General features: G+C 36.6%; 1 protein-coding gene across 2 annotated transcripts in view; it reads right to left on the reverse strand.

The window, feature by feature from the left end:
- The window catches only part of hltf (helicase-like transcription factor), an 86,410-nt gene that overhangs the window by 20,648 nt on the left and 45,672 nt on the right, over nucleotides 1–20,090 (reverse strand). The window contains exons 16-22 of one of the 2 annotated variants that reach the window (XM_061924459.2): nucleotides 18,172–18,243; nucleotides 17,940–18,075; nucleotides 8,587–8,766; nucleotides 8,399–8,514; nucleotides 5,770–5,951; nucleotides 5,578–5,700; nucleotides 5,398–5,510 (exon numbers count right to left, since the gene is read on the reverse strand). In XM_061924459.2, coding sequence (XP_061780443.1) covers nucleotides 5,398–5,510; nucleotides 5,578–5,700; nucleotides 5,770–5,951; nucleotides 8,399–8,514; nucleotides 8,587–8,766; nucleotides 17,940–18,075; nucleotides 18,172–18,243 — 922 coding nt within the window. The remainder of the gene's footprint in view (nucleotides 1–5,397; nucleotides 5,511–5,577; nucleotides 5,701–5,769; nucleotides 5,952–8,398; nucleotides 8,515–8,586; nucleotides 8,767–17,939; nucleotides 18,076–18,171; nucleotides 18,244–20,090) is intronic. The other variant, XM_061924460.2, reaches the window with a different exon arrangement.

The raw sequence follows: 20,090 nt of genomic DNA on the forward strand, positions 1-20,090 counted from the left end.
TAGTCATACCTATGAATGTTAACACTATTTTAGTAGTCATACCTATGAATGTTTACACTATTTTAGTAGTCATACCTATTAACACTATTTTAGTAGTCATACCTATGAATGTTTACACTATTTTAGTAGTCATACCTATGAATGTTAACACTATTTTAGTAGTCATACCTATGAATGTTAACTATTTTAGTAGTCATACCTATGAATGTTTACACTATTTTAGTAGTCATACCTATGAATGTTAACACTATTTTAGTAGTCATACCTATGAATGTTAACACTATTTTAGTAGTTATACCTATTAACACTATTTTAGTAGTCATACCTATGAATGTTTACACTATTTTATGAATGTTAACACTATTTTAGTAGTCATACCTATTAACACTATTTTAGTAGTCATACCTATGAATGTTAACACTATTTTAGTAGTCATACCTATGACTGTTAACACTTAGTAGTCATACCTATTAACACTATTTTAGTAGTCATACCTATGAATGTTAACACTATTTTAGTAGTCATACCTATGAATGTTAACACTATTTTAGTAGTCATACCTATGAATGTTAACACTATTTTAGTAGTCATACCTATGAATGTTAACACTATTTTAGTAGTCATACCTATGAATGTTAACACTATTTTAGTAGTCATACCTATGAATGTTAGTGTGGACCACTATTTTAGTAGTCATACCTATGAATGTTAACATTATTTTAGTAGTCATACCTATGAATGTTAACACTATTTTAGTAGTCATACCTATGAATGTTAACACTATTTTAGTAGTCATACCTATGAATGTTTACACTATTTTAGTAGTCATACCTATTAACACTATTTTAGTAGTCATACCTATGAATGTTAACACTATTTTAGTAGTCATACCTATGAATGTTTACACTATTTTAGTAGTCATACCTATTAACACTATTTTAGTAGTCATACCTATGAATGTTTACACTATTTTAGTAGTCATACCTATGAATGTTTACACTATTTTAGTAGTCATACCTATGAATGTTAACACTATTTTAGTAGTCATACCTATGACTGTTAACACTTAGTAGTCATACCTATTAACACTATTTTAGTAGTCATACCTATGAATGTTAACACTATTTTAGTAGTCATACCTATGAATGTTAACACTATACCTATGAATGTTAACACTATTTTAGTAGTCATACCTATGACTGTTAACACTTAGTAGTCATACCTATTAACACTATTTTAGTAGTCATACCTATGAATGTTAACACTATATTAGTAGTCATACCTATGAATGTTAACACTATTTTAGTAGTCATACCTATGAATGTTAACACTATACCTATGAATGTTAACACTATTTTAGTAGTCATACCTATGACTGTTAACACTATTTTAGTAGTCATACCTATTAACACTATTTTAGTAGTCATACCTATGAATGTTTACACTATTTTAGTAGTCATACCTATGAATGTTTACACTATTTTAGTAGTCATACCTATGAATGTTAACACTATTTTAGTAGTCATACCTATGACTGTTAACACTATTTTAGTAGTCATACCTATTAACACTATTTTAATAGTCATACCTATGAATGTTAACACTATTTTAGTAGTCATACCTATGAATGTTAACACTATTTTAGTAGTCATACCTATGAATGTTAACACTATTTTAGTAGTCATACCTATGAATGTTAACACTATTTTAGTAGTCATACCTATGAATGTTAACACTATTTTAGTAGTCATACCTATGAATGTTAACACTATTTTAGTAGTCATACCTATGAATGTTAACACTATTTTAGTAGTCATACACATTATTCTCTACATTTATTCCATGCCACCATCAAAATGTAAAAACTGAACTATGTACTTTTAAATTCCCTACTTCATTGACAAGTGTTTGAAAGTATTTAATAACACCATTCAAACATCTGGATACAAGATGTTCTAGAACCAAAACAAACATTACTATGCTCATAAAACAACAATTCAATATTCTTAAAAGAACAGCAGTGTTGTGGAGTTTGTAAAGTATATACAATAAAAACAATATTTGTATTAATATTTGTAATATTTAATATCATTATTTATAATTAGTTATCATATTTCATATATTTTATTATACCATGAGTAAAAAGTCTACCTCAACATGTCCACATATGAGTGGAGTGCTGACTCAACAAACCACACATAGAAACTATTGAAGACACTCCCTGCCTTCAAGGCATCATCGTGTACTGATGCAATTGTTGGCTTACCTCTATCAACATGTGTGTGTGTTGTATTATGGAAACTTTTGACACCCCTAGTGTGTTACTACCTTGCCTTACTATGATGTCGGAAGTATGGATACTTTTGACGACTCAGTATGTTACTATGTTGTTGCCTTACCTGTATAAATGTAATGTCTGTGTGTTGGTATGGAAGTATGGAAACTTTTGACACCCCTAATGTGTTACTACCTTGCCTTACCTGTATGAATGTAATGTGTGTGGTATTATGGAAACTTTTGACACCCCTAGTGTGTTACGTTGTTGCCTTACCTGTATGAATGTAGTGTGTGTGTGTGTGTTGTATTATGGAAACTTTTGACACCCATAGTGTGTTACTACCTTGCCTTACTATGATGTAATGTTTGTGTGTTGGAATGGAAGTATGGATACTTTTGACACCCCTAGTGTGTTACTACCTTGCCTTAATATGATGTAATGTTTGTGTGTTGGTATGGAAGTATGGATACTTTTGACACCTCTAGTGTAGTGTATTACTACGGTGTCGCCTTACCTGTATGAATGTAATGTGTGTGTTATATATGGCAACTTTTGACACCCCTAGTGTGTTACGTTGTTGTCTAAATATGATGTAATGTGTGTTGGTATAGAAGTACAGATACTTTTGACACCCCTAGTTTGTTACTACCTTGCCTTACTATGATGTATGTTTGTGTGTTGGTATAGAATTATGGATACTTCTGACACCCCTAGTTTGTTACTACCTTGCCTTACTATGATGTATGTTTGTGTGTTGGTATAGAATTATGGATACTTCTGACACCCCTAGTTTGTTACTACTTTGCTTTACTAAAATTTAATGTGTGTGTGTTGGTATGGAAGTATGGATACTTTTGACACCCCTAAGGTGTTACCATGTTGTTGCCTTACTATGATGTAATGTTTGTGTGTTGATATGGAAGTATGGATACTTTTGACACCCTGAGTGTGTTACTACCTTGCCTTACTATGATGTAATGTTTGTGTGTTGGTATGGAAGTATGGATACTTTTGACACCCCTAGTGTGTTACTATATTGTTGCCTTACTATGATGTAATGTTTGTGTGTTGATATGGAAGTATGGATACTTTTGACATCCCTCGTGTGTGTGTTACTACCTTGCCTTACTATGATGTAATGTTTGTGTGTTGGTATGGAAGTATGGATACTGTGTGTTACTATGTTGTTGCCTTACTATGATGTAATGTTTGTGTGTTGGTATGGAAGTATGGATACTTTTGACACCCCTAGTGTGTTACTATATTGTTGCCTTACTATGATGTAATGTTTGTGTGTTGATATGGAAGTATGGATACTTTTGACACTCCTAGTGTGTTACTATATTGTTGCCTTACTATGATGTAATGTTTGTGTGTTGATATGGAAGTATGGATACTTGTGACCCCCTGAGTGTGTTACTACCTTGCCTTACTATGATGTAATGTTTGTGTATTGGTATGGAAGTATGGATACTTTTGACACCCCTAGTGTGTTACTATATTGTTGCCTTACTATGATGTAATGTTTGTGTGTTGATATGGACGTATGGATACTTTTGACACCCTGAGTGTGTTCCTACCTTGCCTTACTATGATGTAATGTTTGTGTGTTGGCATGGAAGTATGGATACTTTTGACACCCATTGTGTGTTACTATGTTGTTGCCTTACTATGATGTAATGTTTGTGTGTTGGTATGGAAGTATGGATACTTTTGACACCCATAGTGTGTTACTATGTTGTTGCCTTACTATGATGTAATGTTTGTGTGTTGGTATGGAAGTATGGATACTTTTGACACCCCTAGTGTGTTACTATATTGTTGCCTTACTATGTTGTGTGTTGGTATAGAAGTATGGATACTTTTGACACCCATAGTGTGTTACTATGTTGTTGCCTTACTATGATGTAATGTTTGTGTGTTGGCATGGAAGTATGGATACTTTTGACACCCCTAAGGTGTTACTATGTTGTTGCCTTACTATGATGTAATGTTTGTGTGTTGATATGGAAGTATGGATACTTTTGACATCCCTAGTGTGTGTGTTACTACCTTGCCTTACTATGATGGAATGTGTGTGTGTTGGTATGGAAGTATGGATACTTTTGACACCCCTAAGGTGTTACTATGTTGTTGCCTTACTATGATGTAATGTTTGTGTGTTGATATGGAAGTATGGATACTTTTGACACCCTGAGTGTGTTACTACCTTGCCTTACTATGATGTAATGTTTGTGTGTTGGTATGGAAGTATGGATACTTTTGACACCCCTAGTGTGTTACTATATTGTTGCCTTACTATGTTGTGTGTTGGTATAGAAGTATGGATACTTTTGACACCCATAGTGTGTTACTATGTTGTTACCTTACTATGATGTAATGTTTGTGTGTTGGCATGGAAGTATGGATACTTTTGACACCCATAGTGTGTTACTATGTTGTTGCCTTACTATGATGTAATGTTTGTGTGTTGGCATGGAAGTATGGATACTTTTGACACCCATAGTGTGTTACTATGTTGTTGCCTTACTATGATGTAATGTTTGTGTGTTATTATGGAAGTATGGATACTTTTGACACTCCTAGTTTTACTACCTTGCCTTACTATGATGTAATGTTTGTGTGTTGTATATGGCAACTTTTGACACCCCTAGTGTTACGTTGTTGTCTTAATATGATGTAATGTGTGTTGGTATAGAAGTACAGATACTTTTGACAACCCTAGTTTGTTACTACCTTGCCTTACTATGATGTAATGTTTGTGTGTTGGTATGGAATTATGGATACTTCTGACACCCCTACTTTGTTACTACTTTGCTTTACTATGATTTAATGTGTGTGTGTTGGTATGGAAGTATGGATACTTTTGACACCCATAGTGTGTTACTATATTGTTGCCTTACTATGATGTAATGTTTGTGTGTTGATATGGAAGTATGGATACTTTTGACACCCCTAGTGCGTTACTATGTTGTTGCCTTACTATGATGTAATGTTTGTGTGTTGGCATGGAAGTATGGATACTTTTGACACCCATAGTGTGTTACTATGTTGTTGCTTTACTATGATGTAATGTTTGTGTTGGTATGGAAGTATGGATACTTTTGTTGATGCCTTACCTGAGCGGCGTCTCCAGGATGCTGAGGAAGCGAGTGAACTGCGAGACGACCAGACATTTGATGCTGCTGTCTTCTCTCTGCAGCCTGAGCATGTTTGCCATCAGCGCGTGTACCTGCCGTGCACAAAAAGGTGTCAAGGCACGTCATTTCTACGGAATGTGCCGGACTGTTGAAGATGACCTTTGAACTGCTCCTCCACTTCCCGGGACTCCCACTGCTCTCCTCCCCCGCCTCCTCCTGCGGGAACTCCACCAGCTCGCTGATCTTGATGTCGCTCCGACACAGAGGACAGCGAGCGCTCTCCTGCCAGTCGCACGTTTACAAGTCAGCGGGAGACAAAAGAGGTAAAGGGTGCAACGCCGCGCCGCTCACCTGCTCCGTCCCGATGACCTGGGCGATGCAGGGCCGGCAGTAGACGTGGGCGCAGTGCGTGATGACGGGCAGGCGCACAGAGTCCAGACACACGGAGCACTCCTCGTCCGAGCCGCTGGCCAGAACCACACGGAGCTTGGCAATCAGGCGCTCTCGCAGCTCGGCAGGCGTGGTTGCAACGTCTAACAAGAGATGGCGGTTATCAAAAAGGCTCCAACTAATGAACTCGTGCACGGGTGTCAGTCATTTTAGCTCAGGGGCCGCGTGGAGGACAATCTGTGCACACCCGGGCCGGACTATTACAATCATGGCATAGACAACTTTAGTTAATTTTTTTTTTGTGTGTATTTAATTGGTTCATTCATTATTTACTTCAAGTTATTACAGTATGTCTCTATATACATACTTTTTTTTTTAATCAATTTTGACCAGAGGGGGTGTATTTCAATTTCTTACACACACTTGTTATTTCATATGTTGACCAGAGGGGTTTTTACACACACTTGTTATTTCATATGTTGAGCAAAGGGGGAGCACTTCAATTTCTTACACACACTTGTTATTACACATGTTGGCCAGAAAGGGAGCACTTCAAATTTTTACACACACTTGTTATTTCATATGTTGACCAGAGGGGGAGCACTTCAATTTTGTATTATATCGTTTTGCTATATTTTTAAGTGTTGCTGCTTATTACTACACAAGGTACTTTGTTGAGAATTTTTCAAGTGTGTAGAGCAGGGGTCCCCAAACTGGGGCCCAGTGTCCAAAATCAGGCCCACGGGAAGTTCCAAGAATTAAAAAAATTAAAAATAAAAAAAAATAAAAAAAAAATAAAAAAATGTTTTTTGGTTTTTTTTTCCTGTCTTTTCTTATGCACTTTGTAAGCGTTGCTACTCACTGTGTCTCCTAGCCGCTCAGGCAAATCATATTGTCTATAAATGCATTTTCTCATTGATAACGTGACATCGCGCGCGCAGAAAGTGCGCTATATATATCTAATATATATATATATATATATATATATATATATATATATATATATATATATATATATAATATATATATATATATATATATATATATATATATATATCCAATATATATATCTTATATATAGCAGCAGATGACATGGCACCCCAAACCATCACTGATGGTGGAAACTTTACACTAGACTTCAGGCAACGTGGATCCTGTGCCTCTCCTGTCTTCCTCCAGACTCTGGGACCTCGATTTCCAAAGGAAATGCAAAATTTGCATGGTTGGGTGATGGTTTGGGGTGCCATGTCATCTGCTGGTGTCGGTCCACTCTGTTTCTTGAGATCCAGGGTCAACGCAGCCGTCTACCAGCAAGTTTTAGAGCACTTCATGCTTCCTGCTGCTGACCTGCTCTATGGAGATGGAGATTTCAAGTTCCAACAGGACTTGGCGCCTGCACACAGCGCAAAATCTACCCGTGCCTGGTTTACGGACCATGGTATTTCTGTTCTAAATTGGCCGGCCAACTCCCCTGACCTTAGCCCCATAGAAAATCTGTGGGGTATTGTGAAAAGGAAGATGCAGAATGCCAGACCCAAAAACGCAGAAGAGTTGAAGGCCACTATCAGAGCAACCTGGGCTCTCATAACACCTGAGCAGTGCCAGAAACTCATCGACTCCATGCCACGCCGCATTAACGCAGTAATTGAGGCAAAAGGAGCTCCAACCAAGTATTGAGTATTGTACATGCTCATATTTTTCATTTTCATACTTTTCAGTTGGCCAACATTTCTAAAAATCCCTTTTTTGTATTAGCCTTAAGTAATATTCTAATTTTGTGACACACAGAATTTTGGATTTTCATTTGTTGCCACTTCAAATCATCAAAATTAAATGAAATAAACATTTGAATGCATCAGTCTGTGTGCAATGAATAAATATAATGTACAAGTTACACCTTTTGAATGCAATTACTGAAATAAATCAAGTTTTTCAAAATATTCTAATTTACTGGCTTTTACCTGTATATATATACATACATACATACATACATACATACATACATACATACATATATATATATACACACACACACACACACACACACACACACACAGACATATATATATACACACACACCGGCCCCCGGCCAAATTGTTTTAACCCAATGTGGCCCCCGAGTCAATAAGTTTGGGGACCCCTGGTGTAGAGACTTTTAGTGACCTTCTTTATCAAAAACGACAAGCAACAAATCTAGCATCTTTTTTCTGGTGTTATTATAGACTGTTCTTATGTTTAGGGACGGACTCTAGTTCTTTCCTTTGATTTCACATTTGCCTCGCGCTGCTGCTCCAGTTGGAATTTCTCCCCCCAAAAGTCACCACTGTCCTCTTAATATTTGCACATTTTGTACATCGCTGTCTGCGGGTATAATATATATATATATATATATATATATATATATATATATATGTGCACATCGCAGACAAGGATAGAGAAAAAGGCTCTTACTGACTACAACGTCAGACTACAATATATGGATAATCCGCTGATGTCAACAATGGCGAAAAGGTCTGATATCACACATTTGACATATTTTGTAGGTGTTTTTGGATAACATGAAAGTGGTAGGGGATGAGGACGGTGCTACCTGAGTCGGTGGAGGTGTGTGCCAGCAGGTCAGGGTGGCAGCAGTGCTGTCGGAGCCTCATCAGGATGGCCAGGACGTCGGCGTAATTCCTCAACACCGTCCCTTCGGCCACGTATCTGGTGGGGGGGAAAAAACAAAAACCCGAATGAGGAACAACAGCGTGGGCCAGTATTCAACTTGACGCAAACCTGCTAATGGTGTGTCGTCCCTCGTTGCGCGCCAGCTCGTACTCCTCCCGCTCGGCAGCGCTCAGCTCCACCTGCTCCACGCACACGCACTTCTCAGGCAGCGTCACCAGGGGGCGCCCGTTCACCTCGCTGCACTTGGTGCGTCGCAGCGTGATGCACTTCACCAGGGTCTGAAGGTTCCTAGCACACAAAGTAGTCCTCTTCTTAGCACCACATTTTGTAGGATTTGCTGTATTTCTACTTCCGCCACAAGGCTGTCATTTGTTACTTCAATCTACCGTATTTTTCCGACTATAAGGCGCACTTAAAATCCTTTCATTCTCAAAACTCGACAGTGCACCTCACACAGGTCCTGATGTACAGAATAATTTTGGTTGTGCTTACCGACCTCGAAGCTATTTTATTTGGTACATGGTATAATAAGTGCAACCAGTAGATGGCAGTCACACATAAGAGATACGTGTAGACTGCAATATGATGGCAGTCACACATAAGAGATACGTGTAGACTGCAATATGCTGGCAGTCACACATAAGAGATACGTGTAGACTGCACTACGATGGCAGTCACACATAAGAGACATGTGTAGACTGCAATATGATGGCAGTCACACATAAGAGATACATGTAGACTGCAATGTGATGGCAGTCACACATAAGAGATACATGTAGACGGCAATATGATGGCAGTCACACATAAGAGATACGTGTAGACTGCAATATAATGGCAGTCACACATAAGAGATACGTGTAGACTGCAATATGATGGCAGTCACACACAAGAGATACGTGTAGACTGCAATATGATGGCAGTCACACATAAGAGAGACGTGTAGACTGCAATATGATGGCAGTCACACATAAGAGATACGTGTAGACTGCACTACGACGGCAGTCACACATAAGAGATACGTGTAGACTGCAATATGATGGCAGTCACACATAAGAGATACGTGTAGACTGCAATATGATGGCAGTCACACATAAGAGATACGTGTAGACTGCAATATGATGGCAGTCACAAATAAGAGATACGTGTAGACTGCAATATGACGGCAGTCACACATGAGATACGTGTAAACTGCAATATGACTCAAGTAAAATACACCAACATTCTATAGAACATTACACGGCTCAAAAATCTATGAAAATGTTTTAGTAGGACTTTGGTAAGCTATGAAGCCACACCGCTTGATGGATTGTACTGTGCTTCAACATAGGAGTATTATTATGGTGTGTGTATAAGGTAAGACATATTATCTGCCGTTTTGTTTCGCAATATTATGCAAAAAAACCTTCATACCTTCTGGTACCTGCTGATCTGTATTTGAGATCTGCATAAGTTCTGAAAATGTGCGCGTGTCCGCCTTTGTAGTCCGTAGTGGATAATCTTCCTCTTTTTCTCTATCTTCTTGTTATGTGACATTCATCCTCCACTGTTGCCATTTCTAATATAAAGTAGTGTAAAGTTCTTACTTATATCTGTCAGTGAACTCACCATGAAAGCACTAAAACATACCGGTGTAGTGAGTTTACATTATTCACCCAAGGAACTTTAGTTATTAGAGAGTTTCGGTCACGGGAACAATACTACAATATAATAGGAAGAAGCAAAGGTTGTTTCGTTATCTTTTCCAGATAACATTCAAGGACGTTGCTCCTATTTTCAGCCCCTTGGACTGCTTTTACTTATTAAAACTGTTCTCACCGCCTCATGTCTACATTTTTAGAAAAGACACTTCAAATATAACGTCCGGTCTCTCAGGTCTCAGGTCAGCTGGTCATGGAGGTACCAAAATCAAAGTGCCAGCTCAGAGGGGACAATGACTTTGCTGTTGCAGTCCCTAAAATATGGAAGATCTCCATCTTTATGGTCCCTTATTTAATGCCACTTTTCCATTGGCTTCCAACCCAGCTTTAGGAAACTTGGTTTTTATTCTCACTTACTATTTCATCCAACCATTCTCACTTTGAACATGTGTTTTTAATTTTGCTTATGTTTTATGCTTTCCTTTAAATTTGACATATTTTGGTGTAGAGGCCTTTATTTTCATCTGTGGCTGGTGTGAAAAAGCTTTATAAATAAAGCTGGTATGGCACAGTGCAGAGCTGGGCAAATATTTTTGACTTAGGGGCCACATTGAGAGCAAAAATGTGCCTGGGGGGGGTCAATGTGTGTGTATATAAATGATATGAACACATTTAACTGTAAAAATCTTCTGTATGGCTCCTTTTTTTCAGGAACACTAATGCCAAAAGTCACAATGTCCCATAGAGTTCTAAAAACAGACCACCTCAAAAAAACGGAATGGAACTTTACAGTTTTTTTACTGAATGGGACACCCAAAATGTACATTAAAATAAGGAAACCAGGATTTACAATATTAACTATGAACAATAAAACACTGAATATTAACAACATATGAACATCGCTCCTCTTTTACGTGGGATTTACAATATTAACTATGAACAATAAAACACTGAATATTAACAACAAATGAACATCTTTTACTTCTCAGACCAGCTCCTCGATAGACATTTTTTACATAAAGAAATAAAGAAAGTGGGATTTACAATATTAACTATCATAAATAAAACACTGAATATTAACAACATATGAACATCGCCCCTCTTTTACGTGGGATTTGCAATATTAACTATGAACAATAAAACACTGAATATTAACAACATATGAACATCGCTTCTCTTTTACGTGTGATTTACAATATTAACTATGAACAATAAAACACGAAATATTAACAACATATGAACATCGCTCCTCTTTTATGTGGGATTTACAATATTAACTATGAACAATAAAACACTGAATATTAACAACAAATGAACATCTTTTACTCCTCAGACGATAGACATATTTTACATAAAGAAATAAAGAAAGTGGGATTTACAATATTAACTATGATAAATAAAACACTGAATATTAACAACATATGAACATCGCCCCTCTTTTACGTGGGATTTACAATATTAACTATGAACAATAAAACACTGAATATTAACAACATATGAACATCGCTTCTCTTTTACGTGTGATTTACAATATTAACTATGAACAATAAAACACGAAATATTAACAACATATGAACATCGCTCCTCTTTTATGTGGGATTTACAATATTAACTATGAACAATAAAACACTGAATATTAACAACAAATGAACATCTTTTACTTCTCAGACGATAGACATATTTTACATAAAGAAATAAAGAAAGTGGGATTTACAATATTAACTATGATAAATAAAACACTGAATAGTAACAACATATGAAAATCGCTCCTCTTTTACGTGGGATTTACAATATTAATAAAACACTGAATATTAACAACATGATCACTCCTCTTACGTGGGATTTACAATATTAACTATGAACAATAAAACACTGAATATTAACAACAAATGAACATCTTTTACTTCTAAGAGCAGCTCCTCGATAGACATCTTTTACATAAAGAAATTAAGAAAGTGGGATTTACAATATTAACTATGATAAATAAAACATTGAATATTAACATATGAACATCGCTCCTCTTTCACGTGGGATTTACAATATTAACTATGAACAATAAAACACTGAATTTTAACATCATATGAACACCGCTCCTCTTTTATGTGGGATTTACAATATTAACTATGAACAATAAAACACTGAATATTAACAACAAATGAACGTCGCTCCTCTTTTACGTGGGATTTACAATATTAACTATGAACAATAAAACACTGAATATTAACAACATATGAACATCGCCCCTCTTTTACGTGGGATTTACAATATAAAACACTGAATATTAACAACATATGAACACCTCTCCTCTTTTATGTGGGATTTACAATATTAACTATGAACAATAAAACACTGAATATTAACAACATGAACATCACTCCTCTTTTACATGGGATTTACAATATTAACTATGAACAATAAAACACTGAATATTAACAACATGAACATCACTCCTCTTTTACGTGGGATTTACAATATTAACTATGAACAATAAAACACTGAATATTAACAAATGAACATCTTTTACTTCTCAGAGCAGCTCCTCGATAGACATCTTTTACATAAAGAAATTAAGAAAGTGGGATTTACAATATTAACTATGATGAATAAAACATTGAATATTAACATATGAACACCACTCCTCTTTCACGTGGGATTTACAATATTAACTATGAACAATAAAACACTGAATATTAACAACATATGAACATAACTCCTCTTTTATGTGGGATTTACAATATTAACTATGAACAATAAAACACTGAATATTAACAACAAATTAACATCCTTTACTTCTCAGAGCAGCTCCTCGATAGACATCTTTTACATAAAGAAATTAAGAAAATGGGATTTACAATATTAACTATGATAAATAAAACACTGAATAGTAACAACATATGAAAATCGCTCCTCTTTTACGTGGGATTTACAATATTAACTATGAACAATAAAACACTGAATATTAACAACAAATGAACATCTTTTACTTCTCAGAGCAGCTCCTCGATAGACATCTTTTACATAAAGAAATTAAGAAAGTGGGATTTACAATATTAACTATGATAAATAAAACATTGAATATTAACATATGAACGTCGCTCCTCTTTCACGTGGGATTTACATTAACTATGAACAATAAAACACTGAATATTAACAACATATGAACACCGCTCCTCTTTTATGTGGGATTTACAATATTAACTATGAACAATAAAACACTGAATATTAACAACATATGAACACCGCTCCTCTTTTACGTGGGATTTTACAATATTAACTATGAACAATAAAACACTGAATATTAACAACATATGAACATCGCTCCTCTTTTATGTGGGATTTACAATATTAACTATGAACAATAAAACACTGAATATTAACAACATATGAACATCGCTTCTCTTTTACGTGGGATTTACAATATTAACTATGAACAATAAAACACTGAATATTAACAACAAATGAACATCTTTTACTTCTCAGACGATAGACTAAAGAAATAAAGAAAGTGGGATTTACAATATTAACTATGATAAATAAAACACTGAATAGTAACAACATATGAAAATCGCTCCTCTTTTACGTGGGATTTACAATATTAATAAAACACTGAATATTAACAACATGATCACTCTTTTACGTGGGATTTACAATATTAACTATGAACAATAAAACACTGAATATTAACAACAAATGAACATCTTTTACTTTTAAGAGCAGCTCCTCGATAGACATCTTTTACATAAAGAAATTAAGAAAGTGGGATTTACAATATTAACTATGATAAATAAAACATTGAATATTAACAACATACGAACGTCGCTCCTCTTTCACGTGGGATTTACAATATTAACTATGAACAATAAAACACTGAATATTAACAACATGAACACCGCTCCTCTTTTACGTGGGATTTACAATATTAACGATGAACAATAAAACACTGAATATCAACAACAAATGAACATCTTTTACTTCTAAGAGCAGCTCCTCGATAATCTTTTACATAAAGAAATTAAGAAAGTGGGATTTACAATATTAACTATGATAAATAAAACATTGAATATTAACATATGAACACCGCTCCTCTTTTATGTGGGATTTACAATATTAACTATGAACAATAAAACACTGAATATTAACAACATATGAACACCGCTCCTCTTTTACGTGGGATTTACAATATTAACTACGAACAACAAAACACTGAATATTAAATACATATGAACATATTTTACTTCTCAGTCCAGCTCCTCGATAGACATCTTTTACAATAAAACAAAACATGTAACAAACAGCAAAATATGAATACAACGTGTACTAAACACCTACAATATGATATATTATCACTTTTATGCAGACATTTGTTGAAAACATCTGCTTCTGCATCTGTTTCTGACACATGTGTTTGGGGCTGGCTGCTATGGAAACAAGCCCCGCCCACTCTGCTTTGTCCTCATCTGAGCTGCTGTGGCCTAGATTACAGTAATAACTCCTATAACACCCAAAAGTGCAGATTTCGACCATTGAAATACTTTCTAGTCATTTAAAAACATCACTGCACATCATAATGGCAAATACACTTTTGATATTAAAGGTCTAAAAAATGATGTAGAACGGATTGAAAATGTTAATGGACCGCATGTGACCCGCGGCCCGTATTTTGCCCAGGTCTGGTTTCATGTCATTACATTTAAATTATTATTAAATTATAAAATGGCTGGTATGATCTTTTTTTATTATTACTACTATTATATTAGACATTTACCAACACCATACTTGCCAACCCTCCCGGATTTTCCGGGAGACTCCCGAAATTCAGCGCCTCTCCCGAAAACCTCCCGGGACAAATTTTCTCCCGAAAATCTCCCGAAATTCAGGCGGAGCTGGAGGCCACGCCCCCTCCGGCTCCATGCGGACCTGAGTGACGTGTTGACAGCCTGTTCACACGTCCGCTTTCCCACAATATAAACAGGACAATACTGCCATCTACTGTACATGCATATGTGACCCACCCATAATGTGTCACATTTTTGTGTTGATTTTTTTTAAATTTTGTTTTGTGGTTTGGCTCCAGCGCCCCCCGTGACCCCGAAGGGAATAAGCGGTAGAAAATGGATGGGATGGATGGAATTCGTTTTTGGAGCTGTCATTACACATTTATCAGTATTCACATTGGTCAGTAGGGGGCAGTAGGGCGTTTCTTCCCAATTGAATGCTATCACCTGCAGACCGGAAGTGTCTTGTCATTCTGATGAGAGCGACCAGTCTGTGAACAATTGAAACGTCCTGTGTGCTTTTTCCTCCTGTATAACAGGTTAGTTTTGGTGAATCAACTCACTGAATAATATCCATGTGATCTTTATAAGTTTAAGTACACATTCTGATGGTGGAGCCTAACTCTAAAGTGTTTGTGAGTTGTAGTTTGTATTTGTGAATGAATCCAGTGCACAACTGCAGTAATCAATACAAAATGGCGACGTGAGTGGCAATGTTTATATAGGAACTTCTGATCCTAATCCAGACTCCCAAATTAGAGCTCCCGTTTTCTTATTGATTTTATAATGTATATTTGTATAATGTGTGTGTTCTGAAATAGTGACAGAGAATAGAACAAGGATGGACAATTCAACCCTTAACTCAACAATGAGTAGATGACTGTTATGTGTGTGTATATGTGTAAATAAATGATCACTGAAATTCAAGTATTTATTCTATTTATTTATATGTATGTATATATATATATATATATATATATATATATATATATATTATATATACACACACACACACACACACACACACACACACACACACACACACACACACACACACACACACACACACACACACACACACACACACACACACACACAGGTAAAAGCCAGTAAATTAGAATATTTTGAAAAACTTGATTTATTTCAGTAATTGCATTCAAAAGGTGTAACTTGTACATTATATTTATTCATTGCACACAGACTGATGCATTCAAATGTTTATTTCATTTAATTTTGATGATTTGAAGTGGCAACAAATGAAAATCCAAAATTCCGTGTGTCACAAAATTAGAATATTACTTAAGGCTAATACAAAAAAGGGATTTTTAGAAATGTTGGCCAACTGAAAAGTATGAAAATGAAAAATATGAGCATGTACAATACTCAATACTTGGTTGGAGCTCCTTTTGCCTCAATTACTACGTTAATGCGGCGTGGCATGGAGTCGATGGAGTTGCTCTGATAGTGGCCTTCAACTCTTCTGCGTTTTTGGGTCTGGCATTCTGCATCTTCCTTTTCACAATACCCCACAGATTTTCTATGGGGCTAAGGTCAGGGGAGTTGGCGGGCCAATTTAGAACAGAAATATCATGGTCCGTAAACCAGGCACGGGTAGATTTTGCGCTGTGTGCAGGCGCCAAGTCCTGTTGGAACTTGAAATCTCCATCTCCATAGAGCAGGTCAGCAGCAGGAAGCATGAAGTGCTCTAAAACTTGCTGGTAGACGGCTGCGTTGACCCTGGATCTCAGGAAACAGAGTGGACCGACACCAGCAGATGACATGGCACCCCAAACCATCACCCAACCATGCAAATTTTGCATTTCCTTTGGAAATCGAGGTCCCAGAGTCTGGAGGAAGACAGGAGAGGCACAGGATCCACGTTGCCTGAAGTCTAGTGTAAAGTTTCCACCATCAGTGATGGTTTGGGGTGCCATGTCATCTGCTGGTGTCGGTCCACTCTGTTTCCTGAGATCCAGGGTCAACGCAGCCGTCTACCAGCAAGTTTTAGAGCACTTCATGCTTCCTGCTGCTGACCTGCTCTATGGAGATGGAGATTTCAAGTTCCAACAGGACTTGGCGCCTGCACACAGCGCAAAATCTACCTGTGCCTGGTTTACGGACCATGGTATTTCTGTTCTAAATTGGCCCGCCAACTCCCCTGACTTTAGCCCCATAGAAAATCTGTGGGGTATTGTGAAAAGGAAGATGCAGAATGCCAGACCCAAAAACGCAGAAGAGTTGAAGGCCACTATCAGAGCAACCTGGGCTCTCATAACACCTGAGCAGTGCCAGAAACTCATCGACTCCATGCCACGCCGCATTAACGTAGTAATTGAGGCAAAAGGAGCTCCAACCAAGTATTGAGTATTGTACATGCTCATATTTTTCATTTTCATACTTTTCAGTTGGCCAACATTTCTAAAAATCCCTTTTTTGTATTAGCCTTAAGTAATATTCTAATTTTGTGACACACGGAATTTTGGATTTTCATTTGTTGCCACTTCAAATCATCAAAATTAAATGAAATAAACATTTGAATGCATCAGTCTGTGTGCAATGAATAAATATAATGTACAAGTTACACCTTTTGAATGCAATTACTGAAATAAATCAAGTTTTTCAAAATATTCTAATTTACTGGCTTTTACCTGTATGTATATGTAATAAAATAAATATATAGCTAGAATTCACTGAAAGTCAAGTATTTCTTATATATATCTTAACCACGCCCCCAACCACGTCCCCCCGTCCCACCCCCGACCACGCCCCCCACCCCCACCCCCACCTCCCGAAATCGGAGGTCTCAAGGTTGGCAAGTATGACCAAAACCTAAATTTATATTGAATTTATATTTTTAACTGGTGTGACTGATGTTGTTTTTGTATTTCTGTAACTTAGTTCTGCTGCCTTATTGGCCAAGTCCCGCTTGAAAAATAGATTTTAAACTCAACAAGTTTTATTTGGTTAAATAAAGGATACTGATTGATTGATTGATAAACGACTGACAATAATCGGTACAAATAATAACAAGACTAGTAGGATGCCTTACTGTATGCCAGTCCTGTCTCCGTGGGTCACGGGTCTTTGGATGACTCGGTTCCACCACTCCCTCACGTCGAAGGGCTTGAGGCGCAGGAAGGCCAGCAGCATCCACAGATCCTTCACGCTGTTCTGGATTGGCGTGCCTGGACCCACATGGAACACACACACACAACAGTGATGCGCGTGTTGATCGCCACGACAACGGAAAAACTACAATGGCACTCAAGTCGAGCGCAGACCTCCGCCAAGGTGGAAAGATCCAGAATGTGGCTGTCTGTCTAGCAAGTCAAAGAATACTCGGCAAAGTACAGCTGAAAAAAAAGTCATTTTGAACATTTCTTATTACATGTTAGACATAATACAAATATATATACAGTATATACATAGGGTTGTACGGTAGTATCGCGGTACTAAGTCATCAAAAACGGTACTATACTCTGAAAAGTACTGGTTTTTAATGTTGTTGGGTTTTTTTTTAACGGGCATGATGGCGTGTCGTCACGTGGTGACATTGCTGCTTTTACCAGCAGAGGAGCATGTTGGGCAGCGCACACACACAGAGTACTTACAAGCAGACACAGTGTGGAGACAGAAAAGGGAGAACGGACGCATTTTGGTGTAAAAAGTCAAGATAAAGGTGAAGTTATAACACTGAAACACCCTCAGGAAGAGCTGCTTTAACACATGGCTAGCTAGCTAGTAGCTAACGTCCATCCACAGTGTTTTAGCTACTTCTAAATCACTAATCCTGGTCTCCATGGCGACAAACAAAGTACGTGAGGAATATCTAAACATGCTTCACTACACACCGTAGGAGGATACAATAGCTCACCACCGTCACAATGTAAACAAATGCCATGGGTGGATCTACACCTGACATCCACTGTAATGATACCAAGTACAAGAGCGTATCTAGTCGATACTATGGTTGCATTGATATTTTTTATCCTTTTTAAAAAATGTATATTATGTTTATAAAGTCAGTAAATACGTCCCTGGACACACTTTGAATATGACCAATGTATGATCCTGTAACTACTTGGTATCACATCCATACCTAAATGTGTGGTATCATCCAAAACTAATGTCAAGTATCAAAGAGAAGAATAAGTGATTATTACATTTTAACAGAAGTGTAGATAGAACATGTTCAAACAGAAAATAAGCAGATATTAACAGTAAATGAACAAGTAGATTAATAATATTTTTTTACAGTTTGTCCTTTATAAAATAATAGGTGTATAAATGACACAATATGTTACCGCATACGTCAGCAGACTAATTAGGAGTCTTTGTTTACTTGCTACTAAAAGACAAGTTTTCTAGTATGTTCACTATTTTATTTAAGGACTAAATGACAATAATAAACATATGTTTCATGTACACTAAAAATTTTTGTTCTGGGAGCTACAATATATTATTACTTTAATTTGTTTTCAAGTTAAAAAAATTAATAAAATCCTTATTTTCAAAGTGTGGCGGTAATAAAAATGCACATTTAATTACATTAAGGGGAAACCCTGTTGTATTATTTCGTAGTGTGGAATGTTTGATCGAGTGAAATTTGTCAAAAAGAGAACAATGGTGGCTATGGAAAACACTAACCTATGTATTATTAACTGTCTGGAATGGACTTATGCTGTCTTTTTACGTGTTACTAGACTAGGGATGTAACAATAAACAGTATAATGATGATTCGCGATAAGACACAGACTGTCTAATTTTTTAATTACAGAAAAAACGTCATTTATTAATGCATTTTAGGCAAGGCGTCATTTGGCTTGATAGTCATGGCGGACTACTACACGGACTTTGCTTGGGAGATTTCCCCTCAGAGTAAACAGAGCCAAGCGCTTGGTTTAACGTCATTTCCCCTCGTTTCCCGCCGTGCGTTTAAGAGCGCACTGCTGTGTTTGGATGGAGACAGGTGTGGACAATATTGGAGACACTTGTCCCCACAATAAAAGTATACAGCAAAGGAGAAAACTATTTGATGTGCCCTCGTCATGCCCTAAAATATTGACCAACATCAACGGCAACAACACGCCGTGACCGCCCTTGACTTTTTACGTGTTACTGGACTAGGGATGTAACAATAAACAGTATAATGATGATTCGCGATAAGACACAGACTGTCTAATTTTTTAATTACAGAAAA

The sequence above is a fragment of the Nerophis lumbriciformis genome, linkage group LG29 (genome assembly GCF_033978685.3).
Source record: "Nerophis lumbriciformis linkage group LG29, RoL_Nlum_v2.1, whole genome shotgun sequence".
NCBI lineage: Eukaryota > Metazoa > Chordata > Actinopteri > Syngnathiformes > Syngnathidae > Nerophis > Nerophis lumbriciformis.